The 19,190-nt window shown below is 53.1% G+C and overlaps 2 protein-coding genes across 4 annotated transcripts in view; one reads left to right on the top strand and one right to left on the bottom strand.

Annotated features, from left to right (window-relative positions):
* TMEM169 (transmembrane protein 169) overlaps window positions 1-2,659 on the bottom strand; it is a 23,087-nt gene extending 20,428 nt beyond the window's left edge. The window contains exon 1 of the mRNA XM_073545343.1: window positions 2,506-2,659. The gene's annotated coding sequence lies outside the window, so the exon portion shown is untranslated. The remainder of the gene's footprint in view (window positions 1-2,505) is intronic.
* The window catches only part of PECR (peroxisomal trans-2-enoyl-CoA reductase), a 19,894-nt gene extending 704 nt beyond the window's left edge, over window positions 1-19,190 (top strand). The window contains exons 1-9 of one of the 3 annotated variants that reach the window (XM_073545346.1): window positions 2,709-2,808; window positions 6,952-7,143; window positions 12,607-12,740; window positions 13,018-13,183; window positions 13,958-14,039; window positions 14,320-14,416; window positions 14,567-14,677; window positions 16,491-16,602; window positions 17,839-19,190. In XM_073545346.1, coding sequence (XP_073401447.1) covers window positions 7,032-7,143; window positions 12,607-12,740; window positions 13,018-13,183; window positions 13,958-14,039; window positions 14,320-14,416; window positions 14,567-14,677; window positions 16,491-16,602; window positions 17,839-17,927 — 903 coding nt within the window. In that variant the 5' untranslated portion in view covers window positions 2,709-2,808; window positions 6,952-7,031 and the 3' untranslated portion in view covers window positions 17,928-19,190. Of the gene's footprint in view, window positions 1-2,708; window positions 2,809-6,951; window positions 7,144-8,559; window positions 8,751-12,606; window positions 12,741-13,017; window positions 13,184-13,957; window positions 14,040-14,319; window positions 14,417-14,566; window positions 14,678-16,490; window positions 16,603-17,838 lie in introns of those variants that run through there. The other 2 variants (XM_073545345.1, XM_073545347.1) reach the window with 2 other exon arrangements.

Genomic DNA, 19,190 nt, shown 5'->3' with positions numbered 1-19,190 from the left:
GTATCATCCACATGACATGGTCTGTGGGGCAGGCTCTGCACTGATACATTGTATCATCCACATGACATGGTCTGTGGAGCAGGCTCTGCACTGATACATTGTATCATCCACATTACATGATCTGTGGGGCAGGCTCTGCACTAATACATTGTATCATCCACATGACATGGTCTGTGGGGCAGGCTCTGCACTGATACATTGTATCATCCCCATTACATGGTCTGTGGGGCAGGCTCTGCACTGATACATTGTATCATCCACATGACATGGTCTGTGGGGCAGGCTCTGCACTGATACATTGTATCATCCACATGACATGGTCTGTGGGGCAGGCTCTGCACTGATACATTGTATCATCCACATTACATGGTCTGTGGGGCAGGCTTCTGCACTGATACATTGTATCATCCACATGACATGGTCTGTGGGGCAGGCTCTGCACTGATACATTGTATCATCCACATTACATGATCTGTGGGGCAGGCTCTGCACTGATACATTGTATCATCCACATGACATGGTCTGTGGGGCAGGCTCTGCACTGATACATTGTATCATCCACATGACATGGTCTGTGGAGCAGGCTCTGCACTGATACATTGTATCATCCACATTACATGATCTGTGGGGCAGGCTCTGCACTAATACATTGTATCATCCACATGACATGGTCTGTGGGGCAGGCTCTGCACTAATACATTGTATCATCCACATGACATGGTCTGTGGGGCAGGCTCTGCACTGATACATTGTATCATCCCCATTACATGGTCTGTGGGGCAGGCTCTGCACTGATACATTGTATCATCCACATGACATGGTCTGTGGGGCAGGCTCTGCACTGATACATTGTATCATCCACATTACATGGTCTGTGGGGCAGGCTCTGCACTGATACATTGTATCATCCACATGACATGGTCTGTGGGGCAGGCTTCTGCACTGATACATTGTATCATCCACATGACATGGTCTGTGGGGCAGGCTCTGCACTGATACATTGTATCATCCACATGACATGGTCTGTGGGGCAGGCTCTGCACTGATATATTGTATCATCCACATGACATGGTCTGTGGGGCAGGCTCTGCACTGATATATTGTATCATCCCCATTACATGGTCTGTGGGGCAGGCTCTGCACTGATACATTGTATCATCCACATGACATGGTCTGTGGGGCAGGCTCTGCACTGATACATTGTATCATCCACATGACATGGTCTGTGGGGCAGGCTCTGCACTGATATATTGTATCATCCACATGACATGGTCTGTGGGGCAGGCTCTGCACTGATATATTGTATCATCCACATGACATGGTCTGTGGGGCAGGCTCTGCACTGATATATTGTATCATCCACATTACATGATCTGTGGGGCAGGCTCTGCACTGATACATTGTATCATCCACATTACATGGTCTGTGGGGCAGGCTCTGCACTGATACATTGTATCATCCACATTACATGGTCTGTGGGGCAGGCTCTGCACTGATACATTGTATCATCCACATTACATGATCTGTGGGGCAGGCTCTGCACTGATATATTGTATCATCCACATTACATGGTCTGTGGGGCAGGCTCTGCACTGATATATTGTATCATCCACATTACATGGTCTGTGGGGCAGGCTCTGCACTGATACATTGTATCATCCACATTACATGGTCTGTGGGGCAGGCTCTGCACTGATATATTGTATCATCCACATGACATGGTCTGTGGGGCAGGCTCTGCACTGATACATTGTATCATCCACATTACATGGTCTGTGGGGCAGGCTCTGCACTGATATATTGTATCATCCACATTACATGATCTGTGGGGCAGGCTCTGCACTGATACATTGTATCATCCACATGACATGGTCTGTGGGGCAGGCTCTGCACTGATATATTGTATCATCCCCATTACATGGTCTGTGGGGCAGGCTCTGCACTGATACATTGTATCATCCACATTACATGGTCTGTGGGGCAGGCTCTGCACTGATACATTGTATCATCCACATTACATGGTCTGTGGGGCAGGCTCTGCACTGATACATTGTATCATCCACATGACATGGTCTGTGGGGCAGGCTCTGCACTGATACATTGTATCATCCACATGACATGGTCTGTGGGGCAGGCTCTGCACTGATACATTGTATCATCCACATTACATGGTCTGTGGGGCAGGCTCTGCACTGATACATTGTATCATCCACATTACATGGTCTGTGGGGCAGGCTCTGCACTGATACATTGTATCATCCACATTACATGGTCTGTGGGGCAGGCTCTGCACTGATACATTGTATCCCCATTTCTGTGCTCCCCCTCGGACCCCTCTGCACTCTCTGCCCCTATTCACCTCTTCCTCCCACAGATTCACACTATAAACCCCTCAGCAATTAATGAGGCGGATACTTCATGAGCTGCTCTTCCTATTCCTCATCCGACTAATGGAGCAATAGTCAGTGCAGTGATCTCTGAGGAATGACTAGATGGGCCACTCACCTGGCACCAAGGGGTCTTCTCTGCTAGTCCCTGGGTGATGGGAGGGAGACCCCCATACATGAGGCAGCTCTGGATATAGCAGTGTCCATCCCAGGACTGCTGAACCCTCCTGCACAAAGACCAGAGTGCAGCCCCTCTACAGACATAGCCCCGCCCACCAGGCACATCCCTGGGCGGGGCCTGAGCGCTTACACATGACGTCATTCAGGCGCAGAGCTGCTGCTGGCCATCAGTGTTAACTGTTTAGCTGATGATGGGAAGCAAGAAAGTGCGAGACCCCAAGAAAGTGTCCCATCCTGAGTGGTGGGATCTGCAGATAATGCACTATGGGGGATCTGTGGGTGATGCGCTGTTATGGGGATCTGTGGATGACGGTCTGTTATGGGGGATCTGTGGGTGACGCGCTGTTATGGGGGATCTGTGGATGACGGTCTGTTATGGGGGATCTGTGGATGACGCGCTGTTATGGGGGATCTGTGGGTGATGCGCTGTTATGGGGGATCTGTGGAGGACGCGCTGTTATGGGGGATCTGTGGGTGATGCGCTGTTATGGGGGATCTGTGGATGACGCGCTGTTATGGGGATCTGTGGGTGATGCGCTGTTATGGGGAATCTGTGGATGACGCGCTGTTATGGGGGCTCTGTGGAGGACGCGCTGTTATGGGGATCTGTGGGTGATGCGCTGTTATGGGGATCTGTGGGTGATGCGCTGTTATGGGGGATCTGTGGATGACGCGCTGTTATGGGGGATCTGTGGGTGATGCGCTGTTATGGGGGATCTGTGGGTGATGCGCTGTTATGGGGGATCTGTGGAGGACGCGCTGTTATGGGGATCTGTGGGTGATGCGCTGTTATGGGGATCTGTGGGTGATGCGCTGTTATGGGGGATCTGTGGATGACGCGCTGTTATGGGGGATCTGTGGGTGATGCGCTGTTATGGGGGATCTGTGGATGACGCGCTGTTATGGGGATCTGTGGGTGATGCGCTGTTATGGGGAATCTGTGGATGACGCGCTGTTATGGGGGCTCTGTGGAGGACGCGCTGTTATGGGGGATCTGTGGGTGATGCGCTGTTATGGGGGATCTGTGGATGACGCGCTGTTATGGGGATCTGTGGCTGATGCGCTGTTATGGGGATCTGTGGATGATGCGCTGTTATGGGGGATCTGTGGGTGATGCGCTGTTATGGGGGATCTGTGGGTGATGCGCTGTTATGGGGGATCTGTGGATGACGCGCTGTTATGGGGATCTGTGGATGATGCGCTGTTATGGGGGATCTGTGGGTGATGCGCTGTTATGGGGGATCTGTGGATGACGCGCTGTTATGGGGATCTGTGGAGGACGCGCTGTTATGGGGGATCTGTGGGTGATGCGCTGTTATGGGGGATCTGTGGATGATGCGCTGTTATGGGGGATCTGTGGGTGATGCGCTGTTATGGGGGATCTCTGGGTGATGCGCTGTTATGGGGGATCTGTGGGTGACGCGCTGTTATGGGGGATCTGCAGATAATGCACTATGGGGGATCTGTGGATGACGCGCTGTTATGGGGGCTCTGTGTATGACGCGCTGTTATGGGGGATCTGTGGGTGATGAGCTGTTATGGGGGATCTGTGGGTGATGCGCTGTTATGGGGATCTGTGGATGATGCGCTGTTATGGGGGATCTGTGGGTGATGAGCTGTTATGGGGGATCTGTGGGTGATGCGCTGTTATGGGGGATCTGTGGATGATGCGCTGTTATGGGGGATCTGCAGATAATGCACTATGGGGGATCTGTGGATGACGCGCCGTTATGGGGGCTCTGTGTATGACGCGCTGTTATGGGGGATCTGTGGGTGATGAGCTGTTATGGGGGATCTGTGGGTGATGCGCTGTTATGGGGATCTGTGGATGATGCGCTGTTATGGGGGATCTGTGGGTGACGCGCTGTTATGGGGGATCTGCAGATAATGCACTATGGGGGATCTGTGGATGACGCGCTGTTATGGGGGCTCTGTGTATGACGCGCTGTTATGGGGGATCTGTGGGTGATGAGCTGTTATGGGGGATCTGTGGATGACGCGCTGTTATGGGGATCTGTGGATGATGCGCTGTTATGGGGGATCTGTGGGTGATGAGCTGTTATGGGGGATCTGTGGGTGATGCGCTGTTATGGGGGATCTGTGGATGATGCGCTGTTATGGGGGATCTGTGGGTGATGCGCTGTTATGGGGGATCTGTGGGTGACGCGCTGTTATGGGGGATCTGTGGGTGACGCGCTGTTATGGGGGATCTGCAGATAATGCGCTGTTATGGGGGATCTGTGGATGACGCATTGTTATGGGGGCTCTGTGTATGACGCGCTGTTATGGGGGATCTGTGGATGACGCGCTGTTATGGGGATCTGTGGATGATGCGCTGTTATGGGGGATCTGTGGGTGATGCGCTGTTATGGGGGATCTGTGGGTGATGCGCTGTTATGGGGGATCTGTGGATGATGCGCTGTTATGGGGGATCTGTGGGTGATGCGCTGTTATGGGGGATCTGTGGGTGATGCGCTGTTATGGGGGATCTGTGGGTGATGCGCTGTTATGGGGGATCTGTGGGCGATGCGCTGTTATGGGGGATCTGTGGGTGATGCGCTGTTATGGGGATCTGTGGGTGATGCGCTGTTATGGGGGATCTGTGGGTGATGCGCTGTTATGGAGGATCTGTGGATGATGCGCTGTGTGGATGACGCGCTGTTATGGGGGATCTGTGGATGACATGCTGTTATGGGGGATCTGTGGCTGATGCGCTGTTATGGGGATCTGTGGATGACGCGCTGTTATGGGGGATCTGTGGATGACGCGCTGTTATGGGGGATCTGTGGCTGATGCGCTGTTATGGGTGATCTGTGGCTGATGCGCTGTTATGGGGGATCTGTGGCTGATGCACTGTTATGGGGGATCTGCAGATAATGCACTATGGGGGAATCTGCAGAGGATGCTCTGTTATGGGGGATCTGTGGCAGATGCACTGTTATGGGGGATCTGTGGCTGATGCACTGTTATGGGGGATCTGTGGATGACGCGCTGTTATGGGGGATCTGTGGCTGATGCACTGTTATGGGGGATCTGTGGCTGATGCACTGTTATGGGGGATCTGTGGATGACGCGCTGTTATGGGGGATCTGTGGATGACGCGCTGTTATGGGGGATCTGTGGATGACGCGCTGTTATGGGGATCTGTGGATGATGCGCTGTTATGGGGGATCTGTGGGTGATGCGCTGTTATGGGGGATCTGTGGGTGATGCGCTGTTATGGGGGATCTGTGGGTGACGCGCTGTTATGGGGGATCTGCAGATAATGCACTATGGGGGATCTGTGGATGACGCGCTGTTATGGGGGATCTGTGGATGACGCGCTGTTATGGGGATCTGTGGATGATGCGCTGTTATGGGGGATCTGTGGGTGATGCGCTGTTATGGGGGATCTGTGGGTGATGCGCTGTTATGGGGGATCTGTGGATGATGCGCTGTTATGGGGGATCTGTGGGTGATGCGCTGTTATGGGGATCTGTGGGTGATGCGCTGTTATGGGGGATCTGTGGGTGATGCGCTGTTATGGGGGATCTGTGGGCGATGCGCTGTTATGGGGGATCTGTGGGTGATGCGCTGTTATGGGGGATCTGTGGGTGATGCGCTGTTATGGGGGATCTGTGGGTGATGCGCTGTTATGGAGGATCTGTGGATGATGCGCTGTGTGGATGACACGCTGTTATGGGGGATCTGTGGCTGATGCGCTGTTATGGGGGATCTGTGGATGACGCGCTGTTATGGGGGATCTGTGGCTGATGCGCTGTTATGGGGGATCTGTGGATGACGCGCTGTTATGGGGGATCTGTGGATGACGCGCTGTTATGGGGGATCTGTGGCTGATGCGCTGTTATGGGGGATCTGTGGCTGATGCGCTGTTATGGGGGATCTGTGGATGACGCGCTGTTATGGGGGATCTGTGGATGACACGCTGTTATGGGGGATCTGTGGCTGATGCGCTGTTATGGGGGATCTGTGGATGACGCGCTGTTATGGGGGATCTGTGGATGACGCGCTGTTATGGGGGATCTGTGGCTGATGCGCTGTTATGGGTGATCTGTGGCTGATGCGCTGTTATGGGGGATCTGTGGCTGATGCACTGTTATGGGGGATCTGCAGATAATGCACTATGGGGGAATCTGCAGAGGATGCTCTGTTATGGGGGATCTGTGGCAGATGCACTGTTATGGGGGATCTGTGGCTGATGCACTGTTATGGGGGATCTGTGGCTGATGCACTGTTATGGGGGATCTGTGGATGACGCGCTGTTATGGGGGATCTGTGGGTGCATCTATGGCCGCTGCACCATTACGGGGTGTGTATATTATGGGGGTACATTATTATGGGATGTAGCTCTGGCTCACACATTGCTCTGGGATTTCTTAAGCAGTTACTAAGGCTGCATCGGTCGCCATGGAAACACTGTGACGTGACCCCCTGACCCGGAAGCGGCTCGTGACTGCTGCAATCATGGCGGCCTGTGGTGTGTTCGCTCCTGGACTGTTCAAGAACAAAGTCGCCATTGTGACCGGAGGAAGCACCGGCATCGGGAAGGCCATAGCGGCGGAGCTGCTGGCACTAGGTCCGGTGGCTCGTGTTAACACTTTCATTGCTGGTATTCCTCGCGGTGACAGCAGGGAGATCCGGCGCCGGTCAGCTCTCGATAGAACTGCAAGTCCCGGCATGCCATGCTGGACCCACAGCGGGAGCCGCGCTGTGAGAGGGCGGTGTGCTCTGCTGGGATTTGTAGTTCTACAGCTGGCGTCCGAGACGAGACTAATGGACGCAATGTGACGGTGAGGGGAGGCCGGGACGTGTCCTGTGAGTCCACTCGTGTCCCTGCGGGGACGGGGTGGTCATTGGGCCCTGATACATGGACGCCGCTTACACCAATGTTCGCTGGGTGCGGCCGCCAGCACGGAGCATTATTCTTAAAGGGGCTGTCCACTATACGACCGTCACGTGCTGTGAGCGGCGTTAGAAGTCGGCGGTATCGGTGGCTCAGCCTTTATGTCCCCATGTTCACGGCAGCGGCCCGGCATTGCTTGTGGACAGACTGTGCACCGATCCCGTCCTAGGTGGTCGACGGTGTCTGTCTGCAGCCCCTAGCAAGAAGCAGCGGGCACGGCAACCAGCTGCGGATCAGGACGGGACGGTCACGTCGTCTGCGCTAAGTGACGCGGTCTCTGACCTGCGAGGGGTCAATACAAGACTCCTGATAAGGCCGCGCCGTGGAAATATTCCCCGTGAAATGCCTCAGGCAGCAAGAAAACGGTACCGGCACGTGCCCGCGATCAGGACATCGCAGCGCTTTGGACGCAGTGCGTTTTCGCTGATCGGGGGTGCGCACCCTGAAAGATATCTGTTCAGGCCCCGGCCTCGGTATGGCTGTCACTCCCAGACACTTTCCATTATGTAAATGCCGTCGATCTCCTGAATTCCTCTCCTGTCCAGTTTGTAAATCCAGTCTTTTGCATGGAGAGGTTGTGGTCATTGGGAAGAGTAGACCACACCCACTTGGCTTAAAACCTCCCTTAGATTTATTTACAGGGAAGAGAGGGTCGTATCGAAGAATTGCTGAAGATCCTTTTGTCCCTATTAAAGGGACCTGGAGCAGCGGCTGCAGGGAGAAAACAAAGATCTAATCTCACTGCAGCCGCTGGCTTCCAGTCCTACAGCGAGGCCTAACCGTCACTGCGCCCTGTACTGTGGGCACAGCTGCTGTCTCCCCGTCACTGTAATTGAGGGCATTGCTGCACACTAGATCGGTGTACAGGGGAGTAATTACACCGCCCCAGAGGAGATCGGCTGCAAGGACAATAGAACGTCATTTTCTCCCTGCAGCCGCAGAAGAGCAGATGTGAGCACCATTTATCTGAAAACTGCCGCTAGAGCTCTCAGTATGTGGCTCTTCCTGGTCGCGCAGGTTCCCTTTAAGTGACATGCAATGCTGCTTACAGCTCGCGGACGGTAGAGCGTGGGAAATCCCTCTACTGTATTGGTGCATACCGTGTACATGGATTAAAGGGGTGTTCCTGTAAGAGAAGTATATGCTATACTATGTGGAGAGGAGCGGGGAGGTCGGTGCTCTGCTCCTGGAGGTGTCTGATATGTGCAAAGTTCAGGGCAGTCTCCATATCACCGCAGCACAGAACATGCGCAATAACAGCGTCCTGCCATGGCCTCCAGGTACAGGAGCGACGAGGACTTTACACCTTACTGGTAGTCGTGATCTGCACTCTCCCATTATCTGTAGGGTTTCTGGTGAATTTAGCTTCCTACTTGTAGCAGCATCAGTGTGTACCGCGCTGATCTCAGTTCTGTCCTGATGGTTTGTTACAGTGTATCAGTCCGGAGTCCTTACTTTCTATCACAGGGGATTGTGTGGACTGGATACAGTTTCTAATGCAGAAATGACCATTGTAACAAGGCTGTTTATGACAGGAGTGGAAAAATCCCCCCAGCAGCACAGAGTATCTCAGGAGAGTGGGAGGAGCAGGGTCACAGCAGCACAGAGTATCTCAGGAGAGTGGTGGGGGCAGGGTCACAGCAGTACAGAGTATCTCAGGAGAGTGGGGGAAGCAGGATCACAGCAGCACAGAGTATCTCAGGAGAGTGGGGGGGCAGGGTCACAGCAGTACAGAGTATCTCAGGAGAGTGGGGGGAGCAGGGTCACAGCAGCACAGAGTATCTCAGGAGAGTGGGGGGGCAGGGTCACAGCAGTACAGAGTATCTCAGGAGAGTGGGGGGAGCAGGGTTACAGAAGCACAGAGTATCTCAGGAGAGTGGGGGGAGCAGGGCCACAGCAGCACAGAGTATCTCAGGAGAGTGGGGGGAGCAGGGTCACAGCAGCACAGAGTATCTCAGGAGAGTGAGAGGAGCAGGGTCACAGCAGCACAGAGTATCTCAGGAGAGTGGGGGTAGCAGGGTCACAGCAGTACAGAGTATCTCAGGAGAGTGGGGGGAGCAGGGTCACAGCAGTACAGAGTATCTCAGGAGAGTGGGGGGAGCAGGGTCACAGCAGTACAGAGTATCTCAGGAGAGTGGGGGGAGCAGGGTCACAGCAGCACAGAGTATCTCAGGAGAGTGGGAGGAGCAGGGTCACAGCAGCACAGAGTATCTCAGGAGAGTGGGGGGAGCAGGGTCACAGCAGCACAGAGTATCTCAGGAGAGTGGGGGGAGCAGGGTCACAGCAGCACAGAGTATCTCAGGAGAGTGGGAGGAGCAGGGTCACGGCAGCACAGAGTATCTCAGGAGAGTGGGGGGAGCAGGGTCACAGCAGCACAGAGTATCTCAGGAGAGTGGGGGAAGCAGGATCACAGCAGCACAGAGTATCTCAGGAGAGTGGGGGAAGCAGGATCACAGCAGCACAGAGTATCTCAGGAGAGTGGGGGGGGCAGGATCACAGCAGCACAGAGTATCTCAGGAGAGTGGGGGGGGCAGGGTCACAGCAGTACAGAGTATCTCAGGAGAGTGGGGGGAGCAGGGTCACAGCAGCACAGAGTATCTCAGGAGAGTGGGGGGAGCAGGGTCACAGCAGCACAGAGTATCTCAGGAGAGTGGGGGGAGCAGGGTCACAGCAGCACAGAGTATCTCAGGAGAGTGGGGGGGCAGGGTCACAGCAGTACAGAGTATCTCAGGAGAGTGGGGGGAGCAGGGTTACAGAAGCACAGAATATCTCAGGAGAGTGGGGGGAGCAGGGCCACAGCAGCACAGAGTATCTCAGGAGAGTGGGGGGAGCAGGGTCACAGCAGCACAGAGTATCTCAGGAGAGTGGGGGGAGCAGGGTCACAGCAGCACAGAGTATCTCAGGAGAGTGGGGGGGCAGGGTCACAGCAGCACAGAGTATCTCAGGAGAGTGGGGGGAGCAGGGTTACAGAAGCACAGAATATCTCAGGAGAGTGGGGGGAGCAGGGCCACAGCAGCACAGAGTATCTCAGGAGAGTGGGGGGGCAGGGTCACAGCAGTACAGAGTATCTCAGGAGAGTGGGGGGAGCAGGGTCACAGCAGCACAGAGTATCTCAGGAGAGTGGGGGGAGCAGGGTCACAGCAGTACATAGTATCTCAGGAGAGTGGGGGGAGCAGGGTCACAGCAGCACAGAGTATCTCAGGAGAGTGGGAGGAGCAGGGTCACAGCAGCACAGAGTATCTCAGGAGAGTGGGGGGAGCAGGGTCACAGCAGTACATAGTATCTCAGGAGAGTGGGGGGAGCAGGGTCACAGCAGCACAGAGTATCTCAGGAGAGTGGGGGGAGCAGGGTCACAGCAGTACAGAGTATCTCAGGAGAGTGGGGGGAGCAGGGTCACAGCAGTACAGAGTATCTCAGGAGAGTGGGGGGAGCAGGGTCACAGCAGTACAGAGTATCTCAGGAGAGTGGGGGGAGCAGGGTCACAGCAGCACAGAGTATCTCAGGAGAGTGGGGGGAGCAGGGTCACAGCAGCACAGAGTATCTCAGGAGAGTGGGAGGAGCAGGGTCACAGCAGCACAGAGTATCTCAGGAAAGTGGGGGGAGCAGGGTCACAGCAGCACAGAGTATCTCAGGAGAGTGGGGGAGCAGGGTCACAGCAGCACAGAGTATCTCAGGAGAGTGGGAGGAGCAGGGTCACGGCAGCACAGAGTATCTCAGGAGAGTGGGGGGAGCAGGGTCACAGCAGCACAGAGTATCTCAGGAGAGTGGGGGAAGCAGGATCACAGCAGCACAGAGTATCTCAGGAGAGTGGGGGAAGCAGGATCACAGCAGCACAGAGTATCTCAGGAGAGTGGGGGGGCAGGATCACAGCAGCACAGAGTATCTCAGGAGAGTGGGGGGGGGCAGGGTCACAGCAGTACAGAGTATCTCAGGAGAGTGGGGGGAGCAGGGTCACAGCAGCACAGAGTATCTCAGGAGAGTGGGGGGAGCAGGGTCACAGCAGCACAGAGTATCTCAGGAGAGTGGGGGGAGCAGGGTCACAGCAGCACAGAGTATCTCAGGAGAGTGGGGGGGCAGGGTCACAGCAGTACAGAGTATCTCAGGAGAGTGGGGGGAGCAGGGTTACAGAAGCACAGAATATCTCAGGAGAGTGGGGGGAGCAGGGCCACAGCAGCACAGAGTATCTCAGGAGAGTGGGGGGAGCAGGGTCACAGCAGCACAGAGTATCTCAGGAGAGTGGGGGGAGCAGGGTCACAGCAGCACAGAGTATCTCAGGAGAGTGGGGGGGCAGGGTCACAGCAGCACAGAGTATCTCAGGAGAGTGGGGGGAGCAGGGTTACAGAAGCACAGAATATCTCAGGAGAGTGGGGGGAGCAGGGCCACAGCAGCACAGAGTATCTCAGGAGAGTGGGGGGGCAGGGTCACAGCAGTACAGAGTATCTCAGGAGAGTGGGGGGAGCAGGGTCACAGCAGCACAGAGTATCTCAGGAGAGTGGGGGGAGCAGGGTCACAGCAGTACATAGTATCTCAGGAGAGTGGGGGGAGCAGGGTCACAGCAGCACAGAGTATCTCAGGAGAGTGGGAGGAGCAGGGTCACAGCAGCACAGAGTATCTCAGGAGAGTGGGGGGAGCAGGGTCACAGCAGTACATAGTATCTCAGGAGAGTGGGGGGAGCAGGGTCACAGCAGCACAGAGTATCTCAGGAGAGTGGGGGGAGCAGGGTCACAGCAGCACAGAGTATCTCAGGAGAGTGGGAGGAGCAGGGTCACAGCAGCACAGAGTATCTCAGGAGAGTGGGAGGAGCAGGGTCACAGCAGCACAGAGTATCTCAGGAGAGTGGGGGGAGCAGGGTCACAGCAGCACAGAGTATCTCAGGAGAGTGGGGGGAGCAGGGAATATTTGGGATGTGCCAGACGTGTCCTCGAGGATTCCCCATGTTGTAATGTGCTGTTACTCTCCCGTGCTCAGGCAGGAGGGGATACATTTAGCTTCACTCCCTAGGGTCTCGCCTTGTCACACAGCAATATTAGATCCTCTGAAGCAATGACTAGCTGTCTTGTGGCTGCAGCGGTCTCACAAGCAGCTGATTCTGGGAACTCCCATCAGCCATGCTTATCATTTATTTGCGCTTCGCAGGTTGCAATGTGGTGATCGCCTCCCGGAAACTTGACCGGTTGAAGGAAGCTGCCAATGACCTGGTGTCCCAGATCTCCCCCACGAACCCTTCTATGGTGACAGCGCTACAGTGTAACATCCGCAAAGAGAAGGAGGTGAGCCGACCCCAAACAGCTTCTTTCTTCTGCGCATGCGGGTCATGATGCGCGTGCGGTGTGTGCAGGCCTGCGTGTGCTGTGCAGAGTATTTCAGGAGAAATGTTTGCTGATATTTTGGGATTCGGTCCATTCATGTGATGACGTGGGGGCTGCGTGACAAGGAGTTTCACTCTGTTGAGCTCCAGTAGAACCATAAGGTTTTGTGTGCAGACGTGTTAACCTCTGCATTGCTGGCTCCTCGTTTTCATTGTTGTTTGCTATCCTCTGAGAACAGGTAGAATCTCTGGTTCAGTCCACACTGAGCATCTACGGTCGTATCGACTTCTTGGTCAACAATGGAGGAGGTCAATTCCCGTGTCCAAGTGAAGCGATTAGTTCTAAAGGATGGAACGCTGTGGTGGAGACCAACCTGACTGGCACTTTCTACTGCTGCAAAGCCGGTGAATATGTCAGGGGGATAATACAGAATGTCATGTATGTACACAGTGACTGCACCAGCAGAATAGTGAGTGCAGCTCTGCGGGTATAATACAGGAGGTAACTCAGGATCAGTAATGTAATGTATGTACACAGTGACTGCACCAGCAGAATAGTGAGTGCAGCTCTGGGGGTATAATACACGATGAAACTCAGGATCAGTAATGTAATGTATGGACACAGTGACTGCACCAGCAGAATAGTGAGTGCAGCTCTGGGGTATAATACAGGATGTAACTCAGGATCAGTAATGTATGTACACAGTGACTGCACCAGTAGAATAGTGAGTGCAGCTCTAGGGTATAATACAGGATGTAACTCAGGATCAGTAATGTAACGTATGTACACAGTGACTGCACCAGCAGAATAGTGAGTGCAGCTCTGGGGTATAATACAGGATGTAACTCAGGATCAGTAGTGTATGTACACAGTGACTGCACTAGCAGAACAGTGAGTGCAGCTCTGGAGTATAATACAGGATGTAACTCAGGCTCAGTAATGTAATGTATGTACACAGTGACTGCACCAGCAGAATAGTGAGTGCAGCTCTGGGGTATAGTACATGACTGGACTGCAGTGCATCAGAACTGAACAGTCTTGGCCATTGTGCAGTGGCCATGAATTTCACTGGGTTTAGTACATTACTTATTATGAGGGACCGTACAGATTCCCTCTGTTCGCCTGCTATTGGCAGACTTGTCTGAGCGTCACTGACTACGATCTGTGTCCTCATCTAGTGTACAATTCCTGGATGAAAGAACATGGTGGCGCCATAGTGAATATTGTGGCAGACATGTGGCGAGGATTTCCCATCATGGCGTAAGATATAATTTATCACCTTTTACTTTCATGTGATGTAGCTCTTGAGCCTGCTTTGTAAGAGCTCTGCTAAGCTGTTGGGTGCATGTCTAATGATAGAATTGCTGACTGTTTGCAATGATTTAAAACTGAACTGTGAATACTGCTCTGGAGCATAATACTTAAAATTCTCTTTGTAATAAATTGAGGATTTGTACAAAACGGCTCATTTCTTGGGGAGCATGAGTAGGTTTGTGGTCTCTGTTCAGCGCTTCCATTCATTGCTGTGTTTCCTGCGCAGTCACACGGGAGCAGCACGAGCCGCTGTGGACAACCTCACAAAAAGCCTTGCTATTGAGTGGGCTCACACCGGTGTCAGGGTGAATTCTGTTGCTCCCGTAAGTATCCAAATGATTGCTACTTTCACTCGCTCCATACCAGCGACTGCATGCACCGGAGACGTGTACCCCGTCCGTGCGTCTCATGTACACATTGCAGATTGTCTCTTCAGTTTCATTTCACAGTTTTCCTGCCCTCATTTTTTGCAGGGAACCATCTTTTCAAAGACTGCCGTTGAGAATTATAAAGATGGCGGGCCTGCAATGTTTTATAATTACATCCCTAAAATTCCAGCCAAGAGACTCGGACTCCCTGAAGAGGTAGGATGTTACCCAGGCTGAGGTCTGCTGGTCACCTGTCATCCATGTAATACACTGGAAGCCACAGCCTGGAGCAACTGTAACAAACCTCCACCCTGGGGCAGACAAGTGAATAGGCGCACGAGAGATGTTGGCCGTACGTACAGCCAGCGGCTTGCTTTAGTGGAACTCCAGACACAAGAACGCTCAGCTAAGCGGTCCTGAGCTCTGTATGGGTGGGCTTCTGCCATGCTCGTCTGCCTCCCCCTTCCTGATATTGTGTGTCCCCCTTTCCGGGCAACTCAGTCGTCTCCCCTCACACTTGTGTGTCGTCATTCCCTCCCACCTTCAGGGGCCACTCGTCTGTCTCCATGAGGAATCTCCTTCTTTGGCTGATGGAGGCTCCTGTGAGGGATCTTCATCTGTGACTGATGGATGTCTTTGTGAGGGATCTCAGTCTGTGGCTGATGGATGTCTCTGTGAGGGATCTGTGGCTGATGGATGTCTCCGTGAGGGATCTGTGGCTGATGGATGTCTCCGTGAGGGATCTGTGGCTGATGGATGTCTTTGTGAGGGATCTCAGTCTGTGGCTGATGGATGTCTCCGTGAGGGATCTGTGGCTGATGGATGTCTCCGTGAGGGATCTGTGGCTGATGGATGTCTCCGTGAGGGATCTGTGGCTGATGGATGTCTCCGTGAGGAATCTGTGGCTGATGGATGTCTCCGTGAGGGATCTGTGGCTGATGGATGTCTCCGTGAGGGATCTGTGGCTGATGGATGTCTCCGTGAGGGATCTGTGGCTGATGGATGTCTCCGTGAGGGATCTGTGGCTGATGGATGTCTCCGTGAGGGATCTGTGGCTGATGGATGTCTCCGTGAGGGATCTGTGGCTGATGGATGTCTCCGTGAGGGATCTGTGGCTGATGGATGTCTCCGTGAGGGATCTGTGGTTGATGGATGTCTCCGTGAGGGATCTGTGGCTGATGGAGGTCTCCGTGAGGGCTCTCCGTCTGTGGCTGATGGAGGTCTCCGTGAGGGCTCTCCGTCTGTGGCTGATGGAGGTCTCCGTGAGGGCTCTCCGTCTGTGGCTGATGGAGGTCTCCGTGAGGGCTCTCCGTCTGTGGCTGATGGAGGTCTCCGTGAGGGCTCTCCGTCTGTGGCTGATGGAGGTCTCCGTGAGGGCTCTCCGTCTGTGGCTGATGGAGGTCTCCGTGAGGGCTCTCCGTCTGTGGCTGATGGAGGTCTCCGTGAGGGCTCTCCGTCTGTGGCTGATGGAGGTCTCCGTGAGGGCTCTCCGTCTGTGGCTGATGGAGGCCTCCGTGAGGGCTCTCCGTCTGTGACTGATGGAGGCCTCCGTGAGGGCTCTCCGTCTGTGACTGATGGAGGCCTCCGTGAGGGCTCTCCGTCTGTGACTGATGGAGGTCTCCGTGAGGGCTCTCCGTCTGTGACTGATGGAGGTCTCCGTGAGGGCTCTCCGTCTGTGACTGATGGAGGTCTCCGTGAGGGCTCTCCGTCTGTGACTGATGGAGGTCTCCGTGAGGGCTCTCCGTCTGTGACTGATGGAGGTCTCCGTGAGGGCTCTCCGTCTGTGACTGATGGAGGTCTCCGTGAGGGCTCTCCGTCTGTGACTGATGGACGTCTGTCTGAGCCTCTATAACATGTCTGGAACTTTTTCTGACCTGAAATCATAGTCTGAACATGGACTTGGACATCTGTCTGAGCCGACATTTCACAACTACGTCTTGAGCTTTTCCCAGTATATACAGTAACCTCAAGCAAAAAAAAGCTAGTGTGAACAAGACCAAATTGTCCCTGCATCTTCTTTTTTGTGCAGGTCTCGCCTATGGTTTGTTTCCTGCTGTCTCCTGCTGCCTCCTTCATCTCTGGAGAGACCGTGAAGGTGGACGCCGGGCAGAGCTTGTACCACAGCCATTGGGAGGTGCCAGGTAAGTGCGCTATAGACCAGACGCTCGACCGCAGATTCTCCAAGATCTTTACTGCCAGAATGAAGTCGTATTTAATGTATAATTCTGGGTTGAATCACAGGACGTGGAGCAATCTGCAGATCGCTCAGTTTTATTACATGGGATCTTATGAAGGGGGGATGCTATTACGTGGTATCTCACAGCAATTTTAATATTTTTACCTTTATAAAGAAGGTTCCCCCCCTTCTGTGAGATTGCATATTACATGGAGGCTATTAAAGGGTGTGCAGGCGTAGAAAACATTGGCTGCTTTTTTCAAAAACGGCACCACACCTGTTTACAGCAGAGATCAGCAGCTGTACTAAAACTACAAGTCCCAGCATTCCTCTAGCATCACACAGACGGCCATCAGGACATGTGGAGACTTGTAGTTTCCTAGCAGCTGGAGTGCCAGAGTTTAATGACCCAAAAGCCCCAGGATACAGGACTCATCAACCCCATTCACTTCAGGGGCCTTCTTCTATGATATGACACAGGGGCAGATTTGTCAGAAGGCGGTGGCTCAGTGGTTAGGACTCTACTATAGGGCAGCACGGCGGCTCAGTGGTTAGCGCTGCGGCCTTGCAGCGCTGGGGTCCTGGGTTTAAATCCCACCAAGGACAACATCTGCAAGGAGTCTGTATGTTCTCCACGTGTTTCCGTGGGTTTCCTCCGGTTTCTTCCTGCACTCCAAAGACTGATAGGGAGTCTAGATTGTGAGCCTCAATGGGGACAGCGGTGATAATGTCTGTAAAGCGCTGTGGAATTAATGGCGCTATGTAAGCGAGTAAAATAAATAAAGGCAGCTGTGTGTGTCTAATTCTGGACATCCCCTTTTACATCAGAGGTGGATATTCCGGCCTTTGGTGCCCCTTAGTGGAGGACCAGTGGTAATGAATACCAATCTGTTTTTAGGTTCTCACGTGTAATTATAGTATTCCCAACATTGAGTCATCGCTTTTTCATAGCATAGGACTCTCTGACTGCTGGGACCCATGGTTGCCACCGCCGCTCCTTTCTTTCTTTATGGGACGGGCAGAGAGGAGTACAGTTTCTCTTTTGCTTCGTATGGGGGGGGATGCACAGGCTCGTCCGTGGCTCCATTCTGACAGTAGGGAATTAACAGTTAATGGTCACCGGCGGCAGTGGGGGATGTAACCTGTGTTTTATTAGACGGTTATCCCAGGTATTTACCAGCCACATGTCTTTTCTATCCAGACCACAACAGGTGGCCGCCAGCTCCGAATGGGGAGAACGCCAAAGCATTGAAGACAATGATTGCAGACCTCCCGCCATCAAAGCTGTGATGTCCGGGGCCGAAGCCACGATGCTCGCAGCCGCCTGGCTTAATTGCCGAGATGAATGAATGCCGTAATCAGCACTAATTAAAGCGGCGCAGGTTCTTCACACGTCTTATTATCAGATGAATGGGAAAATGATTTTTACCGCTCAGACATAAAGATAAAAGCGCAGCTGCGCAGGACGAGATGTAGCTGAGCCGAATGTGCCAAATCCCTGAGCGCTGCAGGTGAGCAGGATGCAGCCGACAACTTGCAGGCTGTTCAGGGCAGGAGCCATCGTATCATCCGTCGTTCTGCCCCATACAGGATTGTGAATAAGCAAGCGCAGATCGTCTCGTAAACCATCAATTAGCGCCCGTATAACGCCCCTTTAATACATTCAATAGTGATCATTGAAGGGGCACTTAGAAACGCCGCAACTAAAACATTGCAGTAAGTCCTCCTGTACTTATAATGGTCATACACTATCAAAACTACACCAGTAAAGGGGCAAAGAAAATGTCTGACCAATCAGTGCCTTCGTTCTGTGGCCGCTTTAAAGGGCTGTTCTCATCTCGGGCTTTTATGGCAGCGATATGAGGATATGGCATAAATGACTGATAAATGCTTGTTCCACTGTGTTCAGAACTGCCATGGAAATCAATGGAGAAAGTTGCACATGAGGCCAGCTCTCTATTATCAGCAGCCTTGAGATGGAGACTCCCCCCAATTTCGAGATGGCTGTCGGGATGACAGCTGACAATACCCACGGAGGTTTCTAGTTTATGTGAATATTCTGTAACTTTCTGGTTCAGTGTCGCCCGTCTGTCGAGTCCTCTCCTTGCTGTCAGTGAATGTAAACAATTTGGTTTCCAATCAAAGGCTAAAGAAAAGCCCCCAATACTTCCCCTAGTTGGAGGATTGCTGACGTCCTGTGCCATCCATCCATCAGTACGGCTGCTCCTGTCCTGACACTTTGCTTCATGTGTCTGTGCAGCAGTTCACAAGGGCTTCTGTAGAGCAGATGGAATTGCAGCCAACCCCCAATTGTGAGAAGTTTATACGTAGAGGTGAAATGTTTCGATTTTCTGTCTAATCAGATGTTGCCATTCACTGACAGCAAGCAGCTATTCTGAAAATGGTGAGAAATGAAAGAGACAAACCGCCTCCTCCCCATTGTAGCTGATGACTAAATTAGTTTTTTTTTTTCACTTCATGATCTGTAACTTTTGAATAAGTCAATATGCAAAATTTGAAAATATGTAATATATTAAAATGTATTTTAATGCA

The sequence above is a fragment of the Dendrobates tinctorius genome, unplaced genomic scaffold (assembly GCF_039654945.1).
Source record: "Dendrobates tinctorius isolate UK_male_01 unplaced genomic scaffold, ASM3965494v1 ptg000143l, whole genome shotgun sequence".
Classification (NCBI taxonomy): domain Eukaryota; kingdom Metazoa; phylum Chordata; class Amphibia; order Anura; family Dendrobatidae; genus Dendrobates; species Dendrobates tinctorius.
Note: the sequence above shows the minus strand (reverse complement) of the source record. Positions and strands in the feature narration are given on the sequence as shown.